The sequence below is a fragment of the Psittacula echo genome, assembly GCF_963264785.1.
Source record: "Psittacula echo genome assembly, chromosome: 1".
Taxonomy (NCBI): domain Eukaryota; kingdom Metazoa; phylum Chordata; class Aves; order Psittaciformes; family Psittacidae; genus Psittacula; species Psittacula echo.
In genome coordinates this window covers 28,684,549-28,702,316 of record NC_137735.1, presented here as the reverse complement: position 1 = coordinate 28,702,316, position 17,768 = coordinate 28,684,549, and the positions used below count along the sequence as shown (strand labels likewise).

The following is a 17,768-nucleotide window of genomic DNA, read 5'->3' as shown; positions in this document are numbered from 1 at the left end:
TTCCTTGCCTGCTGTTGCCTACTCACATGCCCATGCTTGCCTTAGTCCTTCCCTTGCAAGTGCCCAGAATGGTTAATGGGCAATTTAAAGCTGGAATCTGATAGTAAAATGCTTTGAATTAGCCTAGCTCAGATGGGTTCTGTGATACCAGACATGGACGATGTCTGTAACCCTATTTCTTATATTATTAATCACTTTTAATTTTAAATCTTAATTGTGGTCAATAGAAATATAGAGAAGAAAAGGCAGATGAAGTTCATAATTGTTTAATATAAAATAGATCATTACAAATAAATAGGTTCTTCAAAATATGTGAATTTTGAATTATTTATAAATACATCATATTTAGTTTTATAGAACTTTGTAGACAAAATATGTAAAACACTAGCTAAAAAATGACATTTTTCATTTTTCATGTTCAAATTTAAAAAAATAACTGTAGCAAAATTAAATATATCAAACATCCGAAGTTCTGAATTTCCAGAAGATGATTGAAGCATTCTTGGTCAAAGTCACTCCTGGCATGAATCATTCATCTTCACCGCAATAGTATTTTGACAGTTACCATCCCTTGGGAAAGGAAGTTGTTAATCCTATTGTTTGAACAGTTGGGAGAACCTTCAAACACGCTTCCAAAGCATTTCTAGTTTGAGTGAAGCATGATTTCGCTATTGTTTCATACAAACTAATACAAGAATTGCCACCAACTGATGTCACTGTTTACTCTTATAATCGACTTATGACCATTCAATTCCTTATCAAACCTATGACTAAACACAGACCTATACAACACAGTACAAACAACAAGCTCACCACAATTTATGTCCAGGCCACAGAAGTACAAGGCTTTTCAGCAGATGATACACTACAACCGCGAAATTCAAACTGTTTCTGCAATATAAAAGTACATGGGGAATTTGAATAATGTATGAGGCATCTTTTTTAATAGCTCCTGTATAACTGGTTTTGCCACATTTATTGCTCCAAGTTAATATGTAATACACTACGATACTTTGCAGTAAAAAGCAGCTCCATTAGGTTTGTGTACCCAAAGCACCCCTCTCATACTCATTTTGTTGAGTTGCCCCATGGTGAATATGAATCTATCCTTGAAATGTTTTGGTCTAATACACAGAGCCAATGATGCTTGCCTGTCAGGCTTCAGCTTCTCAATGTAATCTTTCTGTGGGCTGCTTTGGGAAAATTATAAGTAGTCTGTTATTAACACTGTGATGCAGATAAATTTAACAGCTGCTATCATCAGGCTGATCATAAATAAATGAAAAATCACTGGAACATGCTTAACCTGCTTAATCAGCAACAAGAAAGGTCTACAGAGCAAAGGTCAGGTATCTACACAGTATTTACTTACCAGAACAGACACACCCATAACTAAAGACTAAGTAGGCCACCTTAGCCCTCACGGTGTCTCTGTTCTTAACTCAAATGCTAACCATATTCAAACAGACAAAACAGCAAGTGCTTATATAGGTGAACAGTGAATGCCACCCATGTTGCTGACCATACAGAGGTACATATGGGCAAATGGATGTTCGTTACCTGTTTAAAAAAAACCTTTTGTGTGATAAAAGAGAGACCTGGAAGAGCAGTAAAAGGTTGAAGGAGACACTGTAACCCCTCCATATGGGGAATGTCTGGCCAAAGGCTGCATGCGTGCTCAACATTTGTAAAACTCAGCTGATGGCTCCTGATCAAACATCACAACACTTGCAGCAAGTCAGTATTGTGGATGGGTGGAAAAAAGGCAGAATTCCCAGTTTCTGTGTGCCAGCTGCTTAGGATGTATCTCTTTTCCATGAAAAAAAAACAACAAAAAACCCAAACCCACACTGTTGGCAACCTGGAATGTATTTTCAGAAAGTGAAAGGACTTCTCTGGTCAAAAGCACACATGATGGGCAATTCAAGCCAGTTACTTGTGTGTACAGGTCTGGTGACATTTGTCTCCAGTGCCATTTGGTTTTCAGACTTTCACTCTCCCCAGATCTCACAACTAGGGATGCCCTGCAGGCACACTAACACACATCATCAACACCACTCCTCCCTCACTGCCACCAGCCTGGCTCCCACTGCCAGGACGAGTCAGCTACCGAAAGCCTGCTCTACTAAAACAGTATAATCAACATGCTTGCCAGTTTTATTTTGCTGGAACTTAAACAGCAAGAGAATGGTGTTTGCTGGAAGTATATAATTCCCCATATGGCTCCAGGATGCAACCATGATGAATAAAGAATGTTGAAGGAGTAAAGAAGTTGAAGTTTTGAATCAGTACTCTTTGGGATGAAGATTTTTACAGCATGGATGTTTTATGTGTGGCTGGGAAAGTAGGTTTCTACAGAAAAGAATAACTCATGTACTTCCTTCCAAGCTCCCTGCAGATTATTTAACCTATCCAAGTCTTCTTGACCTGCCTACATTTAGTCAGTGCAGCTACATAATGAATTTAGTTGCCCATTAATTTGTACGTTGAAATGAATAGCTGCCAAGATTTGCTTTCTATCAGCATTTAAAGCCATAATTTGGTCAGCAATATATTGCCTCCAAGGTTTTCTTTGTTCTAGTTCTTAACTATTTGCCCTACTTCCCAAAACACTTCAGATTACTTTAGATAATATCCTTCATTTAACTGCCTGGAAAACCTGACAGAAAGTGGAAGCAAGGACAGGTAGTCTGGGAGGAATACAGAGAAATTGCCTGAACAACCAGGGATCAGGTTAGGAAAGCTGGAGTCCTTGGATGGATGTTCACACTCAAAGAGTTGTGGTCAAGGGCTTAATGTCCAAGTGGAGACCAGTAACAAATTGTGTTCCTCAGCGGTCTGTATTGTGACCAGTGCTGTTTAACATTCTTTATCGATGACATGGACAGTGGGATCAAGTGCACCCTCAGCAAGTTTGCCAATGACACCGACCCGTGCGGTGCAGTTGACACGCTGGAGGGATGCCATCCAGAGGGACCTTGAGACGCTTGTGAGGTGAGCTTGCGCCTAACTTGCTGAAGTTCAACAAGGCCAATTACAAGGTCCTACCCTTGGATCAGAGCGATCCCAGTTCCAGGCACAGATACAGGCTGGGCAGAGAACGGATTGAGAGCAGCCCTGAGGAGAAACACCTGGAGGTGCTGGTGGAGGAGAAGCTCAACGTGACCTGGCAATGTGCACTCGCAGCCCAGAAAGCCAACCGTATCCTGGGCTGCATCAAGAGGAGCGTGACCAGCAGGTCGAAGGAGGTGATCCTGCCCCTCTACTCTGCTCTTGTAAGACTCCATCTGGAGCACTGCATTCAGCTCTGGGGCCCCCTGCTTAAGAGGGATGCAGATCTGTTGGAGGGAGTTCAGAGGAGGCCATGAAGATGATTAGAGGCTGGAGCTTGGTTTATTCAGCCTGGAGAAGAGAAGGCTCTGGGGAGGCCTTAGAGCAGCTTCCAGTACCTAAAGGGGGCGTACAAGAAATCTGAAGAGGGACTTTTTATAAGGGCATGTAAGGACAGGACAAGAGGGAAGGGCTTTGAACTGAAAGAGGCAGGTTCAGGTTAGATATAAGGAAAAAGTTCTTTACTGTGAGGGTGGTGAGACACTGGCAGAGGTTGCCCAGAGAAGCTGTGGCTGCCTCATCCCTGGCAGTGTCCAAGGCCAGGTTGGATGGGCCTTTGAGCGAATCCGTCTAGTGGAAGGTGTCCCTGCGCATGGCAGGGGGTTGGAACTGGATGATCTTAAGGTCTCTTCCAACCCAAACCATTCAGTGATTCTAGGACATCAGCCAGACCTCCCTCTAGAGTCCACTTACGTGTGCATAAGACCAGCTGCTAAAATCAAGACTATTCTCTCTGGATCTGTCAGATACATAGTGTTTAAATGTTTACCAGAAATACGAACTACACTCCTTTTTATTCCTTGTTTTAAAAATACAAGTCATTTTAGTACATAATCCACTAATTACAAGAGAAACAGTAGCATAATTTCACTAAAAATTAGTTATTCCAAATTAATAACTAAATGTAAACGTTTTCAAAAGTAACATCTCTTATAGGAAATTGTTTTTTATACAAAACGATAATCAATAATTTACTTTTTAACATGATAGATTTCCTGTACACCATGAAAAATAAGCATTAGCTTGGTTTTCTGACATTGCAAGAAAAGAGCTATTTTTCTAGTAGATTTTATTTACGTATGAAAGTAGATACACAGGACCAGTAGAAAACACAGAAATTCTGCTTGGTACAAGTGAATTGACTGCCAGGAATTGTTATAAAAGGAGCCCAGGCCTGGCATAAAAAAAGGATAGACTCTTCTCAAAGAATTACTACATACCTTAAAAAAATGCCAACACACATCCATTCAAGAATTGGACTGGGTGCTTTTTCGTACAAATAACCCATTCAGCCACACCATAGTGATGAGTGTATAAGCAAATAAAGGCACCATCAGCTATGCCAAACGATTTCTTTTTCTCTTTTCAGGGTCAATCAGTATTTTCTTCAGTTATTCTTTAAATGATATGAGAATTTCACAGTGAAAAGTAACACAAGTTTTTGTTGAAAGGCAAACTGAAAGGAAAACTCCATCTTTACTCTTTTTATTATTTGTATTACCTGTTTTTAAATATAAAGATTTTGTAGTTTGAATTTGGCCAATAAAGCCAAAGTATCCTCTACATCAATGAAGAAGTAATGAAACCCCATTTATGAATTTTTTTCTTTGAAGATTTTTAACACATGCATTTTATCAGCAAAGAATTGCCGCAAATCTCATCACCTGGTAAGCTGAAATAAAGCTGTATACATTGTCATTATGTTTTCAAGGCAAGTATATTTGTTGTGAAAATGTCTCTATTGCTGGGGTAACACTGCTGCCACCTCCTGCACATTGAATGCACTTCTCAAATTAGGTAATCACAGCTGATAACCTGAATACCCATCGCCTAATGACATATTCTGGTCTTCTCTCTACATCAGCAAGATTACCTCCAATATTTTATAAGGTACTGTGAGCAGAAGAACCAAACACAGTTCTCAGTCTCGCATTTTTCAGATATGCTCTTCATTGTAAAAATAAGGGTTTAGAAATAAGTGCAGGCGATTGATACAGTTTCTACCTCTTCCTATAGGTACATCAACTACAAACCTAGACAAGCGAGAAAACAAAAAAGCAGCTTGGAGTTTAACTTTAAGCTAGTATCCATAGTGTTATTTTCCAGTTTTTGTTTGTAAAGTAGCATTAAAAATAATTAAAAAATGAGATGTTTCATGAACGTCTTTCAGAAAGGAAGGACTGAAACTCTGCACAACACATGGATGAGATTATCAGCAGTGACCCTTTTGTTCTTACAGCTAAGTATGAGCTGTTTTTTGCAGAATAATTTGCTATTAATCCCAAGTGTCCGCTTTTACTATACTCTTTGACCATTAGAGAACACACAGGCTGCTTCATGAGGAGATTCTGCTTGGCAAAGAGATGTCAGCTAATTAAAATCAGTTTTTAATTGATGAAATGCTAGCATCCTCTGGCAAACGTTCTGGACTCACACTTAAAAACCCAGGAATTGGAAATACTACCTTTCTGATGAGCTCGGCATGACCCCACATCTGATCGGTGAAGCTACTTTCTTGCTCACAAAGTGGCAACAAAGGGTATTGTAATGAGTAAACCATGGACTGTGTACGTTGGTTTTTGTGAGGTAAAGATCAGAGACCACAACTGAGGATCATACTGTGGTAAAGATACGAATCTTCAAGGCCTACAGTGGATTAATAGCTAAAATATCAAAGAGAAGTGAATACTCATTTTTAAAAAAGATGAAAAGGCCAAACTAAAACAAAAGACATTTTGATGTTTCTCAACCCTTGTTTACAGCCCCTCCTTTACCCAGTATTTTTAGAAATAGGGCATGGATTGGAAAATGGATTTTGCTTTTACAACAGAATATAAAAGAACAGGACTGTTTTGCTATTAAGAATGAGACAAAAACTTCGAAAAGCTTAAATGGGTTTTGATGAATAGATGGCTGTATGTAAATGAGGGAAGTCCCTTCTTAAGCCTCAAAGTAGTGTAAAACAAAGTGGAAATATTTAACTGCACATTATGGTTCCCTTCTGCTTATTCTTTAATCTAGTATATTTTTTTTTTAAGCAAACAGAAACTCTTTTCAGGTCTCTAATGAATTTGCTTTTTCTTAAAATGAAACTTGGTTACAGTTTGAATAAGAAAAGGTATTCAGGGATTTGCAAGCCATTCAGGATTCCTGATGTAGAAGAGCTAAAACTTTGCCAGTAAAAAAACGAGTTAAGGAGACTGGTTACCAAGAACTGTATTACGTAGATTTTTTTAGTGCCATCTATTCAAGGTTCATTGGTAAGTGATCAAAAGTGAAAAAATATTGCATAATTGTATAATCAAAGCTGAAATGGTTAAACACTGTTTTTTTCGTATTGTATCTCCAATGAATATTCTTCATGTAGAACATCTACAAATTTGCTTGCCAATAAAGTACAAAAATATGAAGAAAGCCTGAAATGTTAAGGCTATAACAAAGTGCTTGTCACTTCAGCACAGATTTCTCTCTTATCATGATGGGAAAATTGCACTTTGTAAACATAGCTTACAAAGACCATCCTTTTCTGCTAAAATTCTCAATAGGAGATACTGCACAAAAAAAAAGGACAAGGCTTTTCATTGCCAAATATACAATCACCATCAGGTTTCTGTTGTGTTAATTATTGAACATTTGCATTCATTATTACCAACAGGGGGCACACAGAGGAGCAGCCCACACTTAACTGGCTTTACAGATGGTTTTCCAGAGGACTGCAGAAAAGAGCAGCATTCTGGTAGACACAGCTGGGCTGAGTCTGCAATTCATGATACTTCAATGATGAACACCACTTCAGAGTTTCATTGACTGAATAAAACATTGTCCTCCTCATATGCCAAAGCGGGGTCTTCCATGCTCTCCAGTAGGGTGTGACAGGTTTCATATTCTTGGTGTGCTAGTGATGGTTCTTTGGCAACAGTGGACATCAACTGACTCCAGGTGATGTTAGTATTTTTGAAAGCATGCAGTAAAAAAATGCCAATGAGGATAGTGCAGAAACCACTCAGGGTTCCAATGATATCACCCAGGTCCATACTACTCCACTCCTTGAACAGGATGATGGAGCACGTCACAACCGTTGTGGTAAAACACACATAATAAATAGGTGTCACTAGAGATGTATTGAACACATCTAATGCTTTGTTGAGATAGTTGATCTGGGTGCTGACTGAGAGCACTAAGATGCCCACCAAAATATAAACCAAGGGATGTCGATAAACTGGCTTCTGCTCCAGCATTTGCTTAATGGCAATGCCCAGGCCTTTCACAGATGAGACAGAGAAGGCACCAATGAGTGAGCAAATTAAAATGTAGATCAGAATATTTGTCTGGCCTCTCTTTGGAGCCACAGTAAAAATCAGCACAAGGGCAACAACTGTTAGTAGAACAGCAAATGTAACAAATGCTGTAAGAAAGAGGAAAGAGTAATGTGCATCAGATAAAATACCAGACTATGTCCAAGTACACGCTAAATTTATTTAGCGTTCTGATCACTTCTCTATGAACTGTAGCACATGTTCATTGCAATTGCATACAGACCTGGATCTTGCAGCTTTCTTTCCATCTCATCTAGTGAGGTGACCTCCTCCTCCTCAGGGGCATGGATAACCATGACTGTTGACCCCAAAATGCTCAGTACACAGCCCAGCTTTCCATGAATATTCAGCTTCTCATTTAAAAGATAGGATGACAATATAGCACTGTTCAGTAAAATACAAATAAAAGGTTCAGATCCAACAGCCGCGTGAGACATTCAAGATCTGTCTGTGTAACATAAGAATATAGTTCAAAACCTGTTTTGAATTTGGATATACGGGAAACCAGCCTGAAACAATAAAATTTTAATGAGTTTTGCAAGAAGGTTGATCAGGACCCGGAAGGTCAAGTTTTAGGAGGGTTAGCCAGCCTCCCCTCCTGGTTGTAAAGGGTCCAAATTGCTTAAGGAACTTCTCATTACTGATTGCCTGAGTCAGGGGTATGCACTCTTACCCACCTGCTAATAACAGGAACTGCTATTTTCTTCCAAAAATGGTTTAAAGCACTTGACTTGCCATTAGAACCAATGCACTCATGTTTTGGAAGCTGTTCCTCATCTGTCCCCAGGCTCTTCCACCCAGGCACTATCTCTGCCTGGCTTGCCAGGACTCATAGAATCATAGAATAGTTAAGGTTGGAAAGGACCTTAAGATCATCTAGTTCCAACCCCCCTGCCAGGGGCAAGGACACCTCACACTAAACCATGTCACCCAAGGCCTCATCCAACCTGGCCTTGAACACCGCCAAGGATGGAGCATTCACAACCTCCCTGTGCAACCCATTCCAGTGCCTCACCACCCTCACAGTAAAGAATTTCTTCCTTATATCCAATCTAAACTTCCCCTGTTTAAGTTTGAACCCATTACCCCTTGTCCTCTCACTACAGTCCCTGATGAATAGTCCCTCCCCAGCATCCTTGTAGGCCCCCTTCAGATACTGGAAGGCTGCTATGAGGTCTCCACGCAGCCTTCTCTTCTCCAGAATCACAGAATCCCAAGGGTTGGAAGGGACCTCAAAAGATCATTTAGTCCAACCCCCCTGCAAGAGCAGGGTAACCTAGAGTACATCACACAGGAACTTGTCCAGCCGGGCCTTGAATATCTCCAACGTAGGAGACTCCACAATCCCCCTGGGCAACCTGTTCCAGTGCTCTGTCACTCTCACAGTAAAGAAGTTTTTCCTGATGTTCACATGGAACCTCTTATGCTCCAGTTTACACCCATTACCCCTTGTCCTGTCACTGGACATCACTGAGAAAAGCCTAGCTCCATCATCCTGACACTCACCCTTTACATATTTGTAAACATTGATGAGGTCACCCCTCAGTCTCCTCCAAGCTAAAGAGACCCAGCTCCCTCAGCCTCTCCTCATAAGGGAGGTGCTCCACTCCCCTAATCATCTTTGTGGCTCTGCGCTGGACTCTCTCCAGCAGGTCCCTGTCCTTCTTGAACTGAGGGGCCCAGAACTGGACACAATATTCCAGATGCGGCCTCACCACGGCAGAGTAGAGGGGGAAGAGAACCTCTTGACCTACTGACCACACCCTTTCTAATGCACCCTAGGATGCCATTGGCCCCAACTTTCTCAGCCTCTCTTCATACCGGAGGTGCTCCAGCCCCCTGATCATCCTCGTGGCCCTCCTCTGGACTTGTTCCAACAGTTCCATGTCCTTTTGATGTTGAGGACACCAGAACTGCACACAATCCTCCAAGTGAGGTCTCACGAGAGCAGAGTAGAGGGGCAGGATCACCTCCTTCGACCTGCTGGTCACCCTCCTCTTGATGCAGCCCAGGATACAGTTGGCTTTCTGGGCTGCGAGCGCACACTGAAGCCAGCTCATGTTCATTTTCTCATCGACCAACACCCCCAAGTCCTTCTCTGCAGGGCTGCTCTGAATCTCTTCTCTGCCCACCCTGTAGCTGTGCCTGGGATTGCTCCGACCCAGGTGTAAGACCTTGCACTTGTCATGGTTAAACTTCATCAGGTTGGCATCAGCCCACCTCACAAGCATGTCAAGGTCCCTCTGGATGGCATCCCTTCCCTCCGGCGTATCAACCGAACCACACAGCTTGGTGTCATCGGCAAACTTGCTGAGAGCGCACTTAATCCCACTGTCCTTGTCACCGACAAAGATGTTGAACAAGACCGGTCCCAACACCCATCCCTGAGGGACACCACTCGTTACTGGTCTCCAGCCGGACATCGAGCCATTGACCACAACTCTTTGCGTGCGGCCATCCAGCCACTTCTTTATCCACCGAGTGGTCCACCCATCAAATTGATGTCTCTTCAATTTAGAGACAAGGATGTCGTGTGGGACAGTGTCAAACACTTTGCACAAGTCCAGGTAGATGATGTCAACTGCTCTGCCCCTGTCCATCAGTTCCGTAGCCCCATCATAGAAGGCCACCAAATTGGTCAGGCAGGATTTCCCCTTAGTGAAGCCATGCTGGCTGTCACCAACCACCTCCTTGTTTTTCATGTGCCTTAGCATGCCTTCCAGGAGAATCTGCTCCAAGATTTTGCCAGGCACAGAGGTGAGACTGACTGGTCTGTAATTCCCCAGGTCATCCATTTTCCCCTTCTTGAAAATGGGGGTTATATTTCCCTTTTTCCAGTCCAGACTCCCCTAAAAACACAGAGAAGGCACATCTTCCCCTTTGAAGAGGACTGACCTCAGGCTCTCCAAAAGCCCTCTGCTTAAGATTTAACCTAAGGACAGTAATATGGCCCAGATGAAGCCACCTCACAGGGCACACAATTAGCCAGCTAGAGCACGACCTTAGGCACAGACACAGGCTTAATGGTGTTTGGCTGTGCTCACAAACTGTTTTTCAACCCATGGACCAAATTAAAGCCATTTTTTCACACAAGGGTAGCAAGCTCACTGACACTTAGTTTTCACAACCTCTGTTTAGTGAAAACTGGAAGACTGCTATCCACATCAAAGAAGAGGGGTTCTAAACTCGGGCCGTTTCACAGAGCAGCAGCCAGGCAGCCAGTCTGCATCTACCTACACACTCAGCACATCTATAGGCGACTGAGTTACACAGGTTTTGCTATGACAGAATGACTGCATTTTTAGAAGTTAAATTACTGCAAGCATCTTTAAAAAACAAACTCAAACCAAATCAAAACAAAAAAAACTGGCCCAGGTTGGTTTTAAACACAATGTTTCATATAGTATATTCAGGTCCTAAGAAATAGAGTTGTACATTTAAAATGCAGTAATTCCATTTCGCTAATAACTTATTTCCCAGCAAATTTGTTGTGAGCATAATCCATGTCTTTTCTACTTCTATGCTAGCCATATTAATGTATGTGCTTAAGTACTTGGAAACCATTTGTTTCTTGATACACAGGAAATAATGATTGTTTGAACAGCACTCATAATTCAAAAGAACCACAAATTTTAACTGTTGAGATTAAAAGAGCTAAAATTTTCTTTGCCTTCTTTCCAGAAGGACTTGGAAAAGACCAAACAAACCCAAAATGCTTAGTAAGTGTACCTTAATATGAAATTATGCTCCTATAAAAGACAAATGGTTTTGAAAATATTTTAGTGGTATATATGTAATATATGTAATATATGTAATACTGTATTTTCTTTTAAAATTCCATTGCAACATGATACGACTTTTTAAGAAAGCTTCAGTTCTCTAGGAAGAAATAAATTGCAGCTTTCTACCACTGTGCATCAGCAGTGTAACTGGTACATGCTGATAAGAATTAGCTTATAATATAGGTGGAAGGCTATGGGGAAAGCATATAGTGGTCTTTGGAACAAGACTTCTCACTCCCTCTACCCAGAAAATTCAGTTCTAAACAAGGAAGGGATCTTTCCACCCAGGAACAAAAAGCATTTTTTTTTGTCCATATATTACTTTTCAGTTTTCCTATTAAAATTCTCTACTTTCAGCCAAAGACAGTATTTTGCCCTGATGCAGTGAATGGCATATTTGTCAAGGTTTGCTTCCAGTTCGTACTAACCTTATGAGAACACTCAGTGCACCCAAGGGAGTAACTAAGGTTGCAGGTGCAAAGGCATAGGCAGCAAAGTTTGCAGCTTCTCCTAATCCCACTGCAGAAGAAAGAACATTTGGATCAGGTTGAAGAGTGGGGATAAAAGGCATAATATTATAAATATTTTGTATGATAGCAAATACAAACCAAAATCTTTTTTCTACACCATATATGCAAGTTTTCCTTTCCAAATTATCTGCATAACCTCCTCTGGACATAATACAGGTTGAAGAAAGTTAAATACTTCTCCCCTGAGTACTCTTAGAAGCTGGACAGATTCAATCTCATCTCTTTTAATGCAATATTAAAGAGAAGGTTGTTATTCTGCAAATTCTTCAAAGAGCAAACACAGATTTGAGAGATGGGATATCAGAACAGCTTCTGTCATAAAGGCGATTTCAAAGACATTTCTTTTAAGTGAAGGGAGTGAAAAATCAGGAAATAAATCCATTTAAAGCAATCTGCTTAATGTAGCATTTACATATAGATTGAGAGGAAAAAGGTGACTTACTTGATAGCAATCCTGCCCACCAAAGCCATTCCTTCAAATAAGAATATCCACCTTGGCCTGAAAGTGAAAAAAATAATCTCATTTTCGAAGAAAGAGAACACCTTATAATAATAAACAAAACTACAGCTTCACATTTCTGTCTAGTCCTAGAAAGTACTGAAAGAGCATGTTATCTGGATGTGACATGAAGAATATTTTGATTTTGACTGATGTTTTCACTAACTGCTTTACTGCTTTGTGAATTGGACTTCTGAAAAATTATATTTAACTAAATATACATGGATGGAAAGTTCCAAGTGAAAGTAAAATGTCCATGAAGATTGTTGGTGAGCTTAAGAAATGCTTCAAAGTGCTTTCCCATACACAGCTGCAGTTTGACTCTGCTGATACTTTGAGAGAAATTAGAAAGACAAATTACACTGCACACATTGATTTTTTTGATATAAGTATGTTGAATATTCAGTAACAGTTTTTTCAAATAACCAAATCCTCTGGAACTACACTACAATAAACACAATAAAAAAAAAAGAAAAACTGCTAATGCTATACATTTAAATCCATACAAAGGGAATTTTGAGATTAGTTCAATAGGTCTTTTTCTATCTCTTCATCTGTTGACTTTGATAAAAGAATAGTTGTACTAACTGTAGAAACTTTTTTAATAAGTATCCTCCCCACAGCTTTCCACAAAACCTAAACCTAGTTACCATCTTAAGACTTTCAAATGTTTCAAATGAGGAGTAAAAATAAGATGGGAAAAAGACAGAGGCTTTTTGAAACATGAGTGGAGACTTCTATTTGGTATCTAACTCCAGTCAGGGAGGAAATAGCACTGGATTTAATACCCACCACTGCTCTCATAGCTCCAGGAGTTCTGAAATCCCAATCCCTGTAATCACACACAGAGAAATAATACTGCATCTCCATCCCTAGGCAAGACAGGACTTCTGATCACTGTTGAAGTATGACAGCTTTCAACTACGACAGATTTAAACATGTGATCTGTGACTCAAACCTTGCTTTTGCCAAGTTGTAAGAGACATTTGTGTCCCCAGTAGGAGCAAGGCAACACCACTGCTTACCAGCTCGGGGGACTCCTCTGTCTGCCAGTTTCAAAAGTCCTTTCTTCTTCAGTATGAAACTAGAACCATTAAAAGCACTGGAGCCTAGTGCCAGAGCCAAGCCAACATAGAGATGATATCTGCTTCCAGCAAGCATGGAAATGCTCTGTTTTGTTTCATTGACAGTCCTGTCCATAGAGGTGAGGAGAGAAGAACGCGATTCAGACACATTGATGATCTGGCACCATGCTAGGCAGGAGTTACGGCAAGCAAGAGAGATCACAGCACCTGGGAGGAGAAAAAAGAAGGACAAGTGAACCATGAGCCAGGTACAGCTCTGGAGGAGTCCCATCCTTGCTTTGTCTCACTCCTTTCCATGTCTTCCCTGAGCATTGTAATTTCTGACCATTCAAATAACCCAGTAAACACAGATAACATACACAATGCTGCCCCAGGCCACTACCCACTTTTGTAATTCACAGGTGCCTACATTACTTTTTATATATATACTTCTACCACATTGGCTCAGCCAAGAAATTAGAACAATATGAAGGAATGCAACAATAAAACATTATCTCTGATGTAAAATTCAACTTAAAATCTTAAAAGCTAACCTGAAACCTCAAGATGAATAGGTTCTTTTGTGTTGTGCAGAGACCACATCCCCAAAACATAAACATACAGCCAATCCATTATTTCAGACTTTGCCTGCTAAAGTAAGCCTGCTGCTATTCCAGGCTTCTGCAGCTTTTACATTTGTAGCTGAGATTTGGAAACAACAAAGAGAAAAAGAGAAGGAAAATCTATATAGGGAGCAAACTCTTGCTGCACATGGGCACTAATGTGCTTCATTATAATTCATTGTCTACAGGTGAGCCAGATCTTCTTTAACAACTCATAAAATTTTGAGGTGGAGGCTTCATTATACCTCACAACCATTTTCATCTAACCTCAAGAGCTCCTAGCTGGAGGAAGACCACAGCCTGCAAGGCACAGTTGCCCTGGCTATCCCTGCCACACAGCTGCAGAGCTGATTGATCCTTAACTAAGGCTGAAGCTACTCTCAAACAGGGAAGCCTGACCAGCATCAATACAATGACAGCCTGTGGGAATGACATCATTGCCATCAGCCTAGACATGCTTTTTAAAGGAAGAAGAGGTATTGCATTTCTAAGAACAAAAGGAGTCATTGTTTTGCATGAGGAAGCGGAGGACAGGCAGCAATGCTGCAACAGGGCTTACTATCCTAGGCTTGTGCTTCACGGTTTCTCGCAGTAAACTGCATCATGAAAACAGCATGGATCAGACAACCTAGTCTAGAACAACATTTTTAGACAGAAAGGTTTTATTGTGAAGACCTGTTAACATATGAAACAGCTGATGCAGAAGTACAAAAGCTCAGTTCATTGTGATTCATATAAGGCGTTGGACGCAACAATTAATTTTGCTTTCCATGTTTCCCCTGTAATTAAAATGACACACGAAAGAGTCATCCTGCTGAGTGACACCATAAGCAATACACTCCTTTCTTCCAACTGAACAAAACCATGGAGACTTGGTAGAAAAGGATGTGCCTCTGTGTCTGCTCATACCTAAACTGCGGAAATTTTAATATTCTGACTTCACTGAACAATTATAAGCAGCCTTGGATAATTCACCAAATGCAGTTTAGGAAGGAATGCTTAAAATATCAAGAGTATTAAAACAAGTATGAAATTTGACAGCATATCTTTATTTGCAGCTGACAATGCTGATATTAACAACGGGAGATAACACCCTTTATAAGTAAAGAACTAGAACAAGTATCTGCTCCCAGTTTTCCTGTGCCATACTGTACAACAAACATACTAAAGGAAGTTACCATTTGATTTTCAGGCTGTGCAGCCACATCTCCTTGTTTGCTAAGAGGGTTTCTTCTGCTAAGAGGGTTTGTATTTGGACTTTGCAAAAATGGTCCCACAAGATGGGTACATCCATATCCTGCAGCTGAAGATCTTAAAGAACTTAGTAGTTACATGAAATTACTTTTGCATTGTATGTAGGATAGAAGTATCTGCCATCTTGTTATTACTAGAAGCTATAGTTGCATAATGTAAAAGAAATGGAATTTGCATCTGTATCTGAAAGCATTTTCAAATACTAAAGGATTAGCAATGTCTTAGAAGAAGATAATTTTGAATATCCTTAAGTTTTGACGTAATTATTAATGATAAAATTAGAAAATAAAATTACAGAGAAGTACTTTAAGCATAGATGTTTCTCTTAGCTAACACGTATCAGGGCAAGGCAAAAAAGCAAAGAGGTTACCAGTGAATTAAATCCCTTAGCTCTCAATACATTATAACGATGCTAAACTGGACTGGTGACAGTTGTACCACCACTACTTAGCTACTACAGGCTTTACGTGAGAAGCGGCACAATTATTTCCTTTAATTAAAAGAAAGCATGAAGACAAAAAACTCCTGGTAAGTATGGTTTTTTAGCTACCTGTAGTGGTAGGTGGTTAGGCAGCTTTCAATCAGCACGTTGGGTTTTTACATTGAAGAAAATAACACTCTTCTCCCTTTTCTTGTGAATGGTGTACTTTCATTGAGCTGGAGGTGAACGGCAGGCTTATTCCCTTCCATATGACACTACTACTACTTATTTCACTGACTGTTAAGTTTTTCATTCCCCAGCAGACGTTATGACACGGAATAATGAAACTTTAATCATGCCATCTGTAGAGTAAGTCACTCAGTGACTGCCACTGGATGTTTCTGTCCTTCCTGAAATACAGTCTTTGCTCATGTTTACAAGGAGACATTGGCTCTGCTGCCTGTTCTGCCTGCCCGCTGAGAAGAGTCATTCTGCATGGTTGTGATCTCTGTTTATTGTGCTGAGAAGCATTCTCTAGTTCTAAAAAGCATGTCTTTTGTTCCACTCACATGTTAAGTGGTATGTCACCTCACTGATCAAAGAACCTCCCAAGAGCTGGGAAGAGGAGGCTAATCCAGGAATCATTATTACTTTATTGCCCACTGTGAACAATCTGAAGACACCTGGAAACACTGAGGAAGGTGACAAATCTCTGAGACTGCCTGGCTTGCTCAGCACCCAGTTTCTGTAGCTAAGCTAGTTTCACCTCCCACTTCCAACGTCAACAAACATGAACCTGTCAGCAAAACTCCTCCTTGCAGAAATAAACTCTTCCAGCTCTGACTCAAGGCTGAGAGCAACAGGAAACCAGACTGAGTTCAGTTGGCCACTGCTGTAACTTCTGAAATATTTTTATGATTCCAAAAATGATTCTTCAGAATCAAACACCTTACTTTCTCAAACACCTAAATATTCCCTGAGTCGGACAGCCTGTTTTTTGTAGCAAGTTTAACCTGCTGTTGTTCTGCAGTCCTGCAAAAGCCTAGGACTAATGTACCCTGTGGTTTGCTAGTGAGAGCCAGCTTGCTTTTATCTTGCTACTAAAGATACTGGTCCTAAGTCATCTGGAAAACTATTTGCTTTGATTACACATGTAATTTGACCATTTTTATTGCACTCAGGTGTCAGCTCACACCTGGTAGGAACACGAAAAGCCTTTCTTGGTCACCCAGGAAATACCAAGGTCAGTTTCGTCAAGGCCTGGCTACTGGTGCCAAAAGTGGGTGTATGGAGAAGCAGCAAGGATTTTTTCCCTGGCAAGCCCCCATTCACAAAAATGCACAAAAGCTGCTGAGAAGAGGGTCTAGACACGAGCCAGCCTTGGGAGAAGCAGTGCAGGAGCCTCCCCAGCACCAGCAGTGCCACGCTCATAGAATCATAGAATCCTAGGACAGTTTGGGTTGGAAAGGACCTTAAGATCACGCAGTTCCACCCCCCTGCCATGGGCAGGGTACACCTCCCATAGACCCAGTCCCATCACAGCCTGGCCTTTAACACTGCCAGGGATGGGGCAGCCACAGCTTCTCTGGGCAACCTCTGCCAGTGCCTCACCACCCTCACAGTAAACACAACAGTGACATAATGACGGAGCTGTCTTACGTATGCATGACGTATGCAGCCGCTCCCGTGGTACAGCGAGGAGCTCCGCCGGGTACCGCGTCCCCTCCTCCACCCGCAGCACCCAGCCTTCCCAGCGCGCCCTCCCGCAGCTCCGCGCACCCCCCGCACCCTTAGCGCGCCCGATCAGACACTGACCCGTGCGGCAGGCCGGCCGGGCGGGCAGCGCCTCTCCCTGCCCCATGGCTGCGGGGCGCCCCGTCCGCGGGCTCCGCAGCAGCGCAGGCGGTGGCAGCGGCGGCTCCGCCCGCCCGAGCCCGGGCCGCACCTGGGCGCGCCCCGCTCCCCGCCCCGCGGCCCCCGGCGCGGCGGCCGGAGGTGGGGGTGGCATCCCCAGCGCGTCTGCGGGCACGTCCAGGCTGAACACGGGCACGCAAGGCTCCTCGAGTGTCTCCGAAAGGGCTTTGTTTTGTATAAAGCCTCGTAAGGTCCCAGCTCTCAGCTGGGGACTTCTGTAATGCCAATCCCACCTGAATGCTGAATACAAAGGA

General features: G+C 41.8%; 1 protein-coding gene across 1 annotated transcript; it reads right to left on the bottom strand.

Annotated features, from left to right (window-relative positions):
• Positions 1-6,911: 6,911 nt before the first annotated feature.
• Positions 6,912-17,461, bottom strand: NIPAL1 (NIPA like domain containing 1; the record flags this gene model as incomplete). Its single annotated transcript, XM_080638928.1, has 6 exons — positions 6,912-7,516; positions 7,651-7,811; positions 11,638-11,728; positions 12,182-12,238; positions 13,264-13,530; positions 17,416-17,461. The coding sequence occupies 6 exons, from the start codon at positions 17,459-17,461 to the stop codon at positions 6,912-6,914; spliced, it is 1,227 nt and encodes a 408-aa protein (XP_080495054.1).
• Positions 17,462-17,768: the final 307 nt, after the last annotated feature.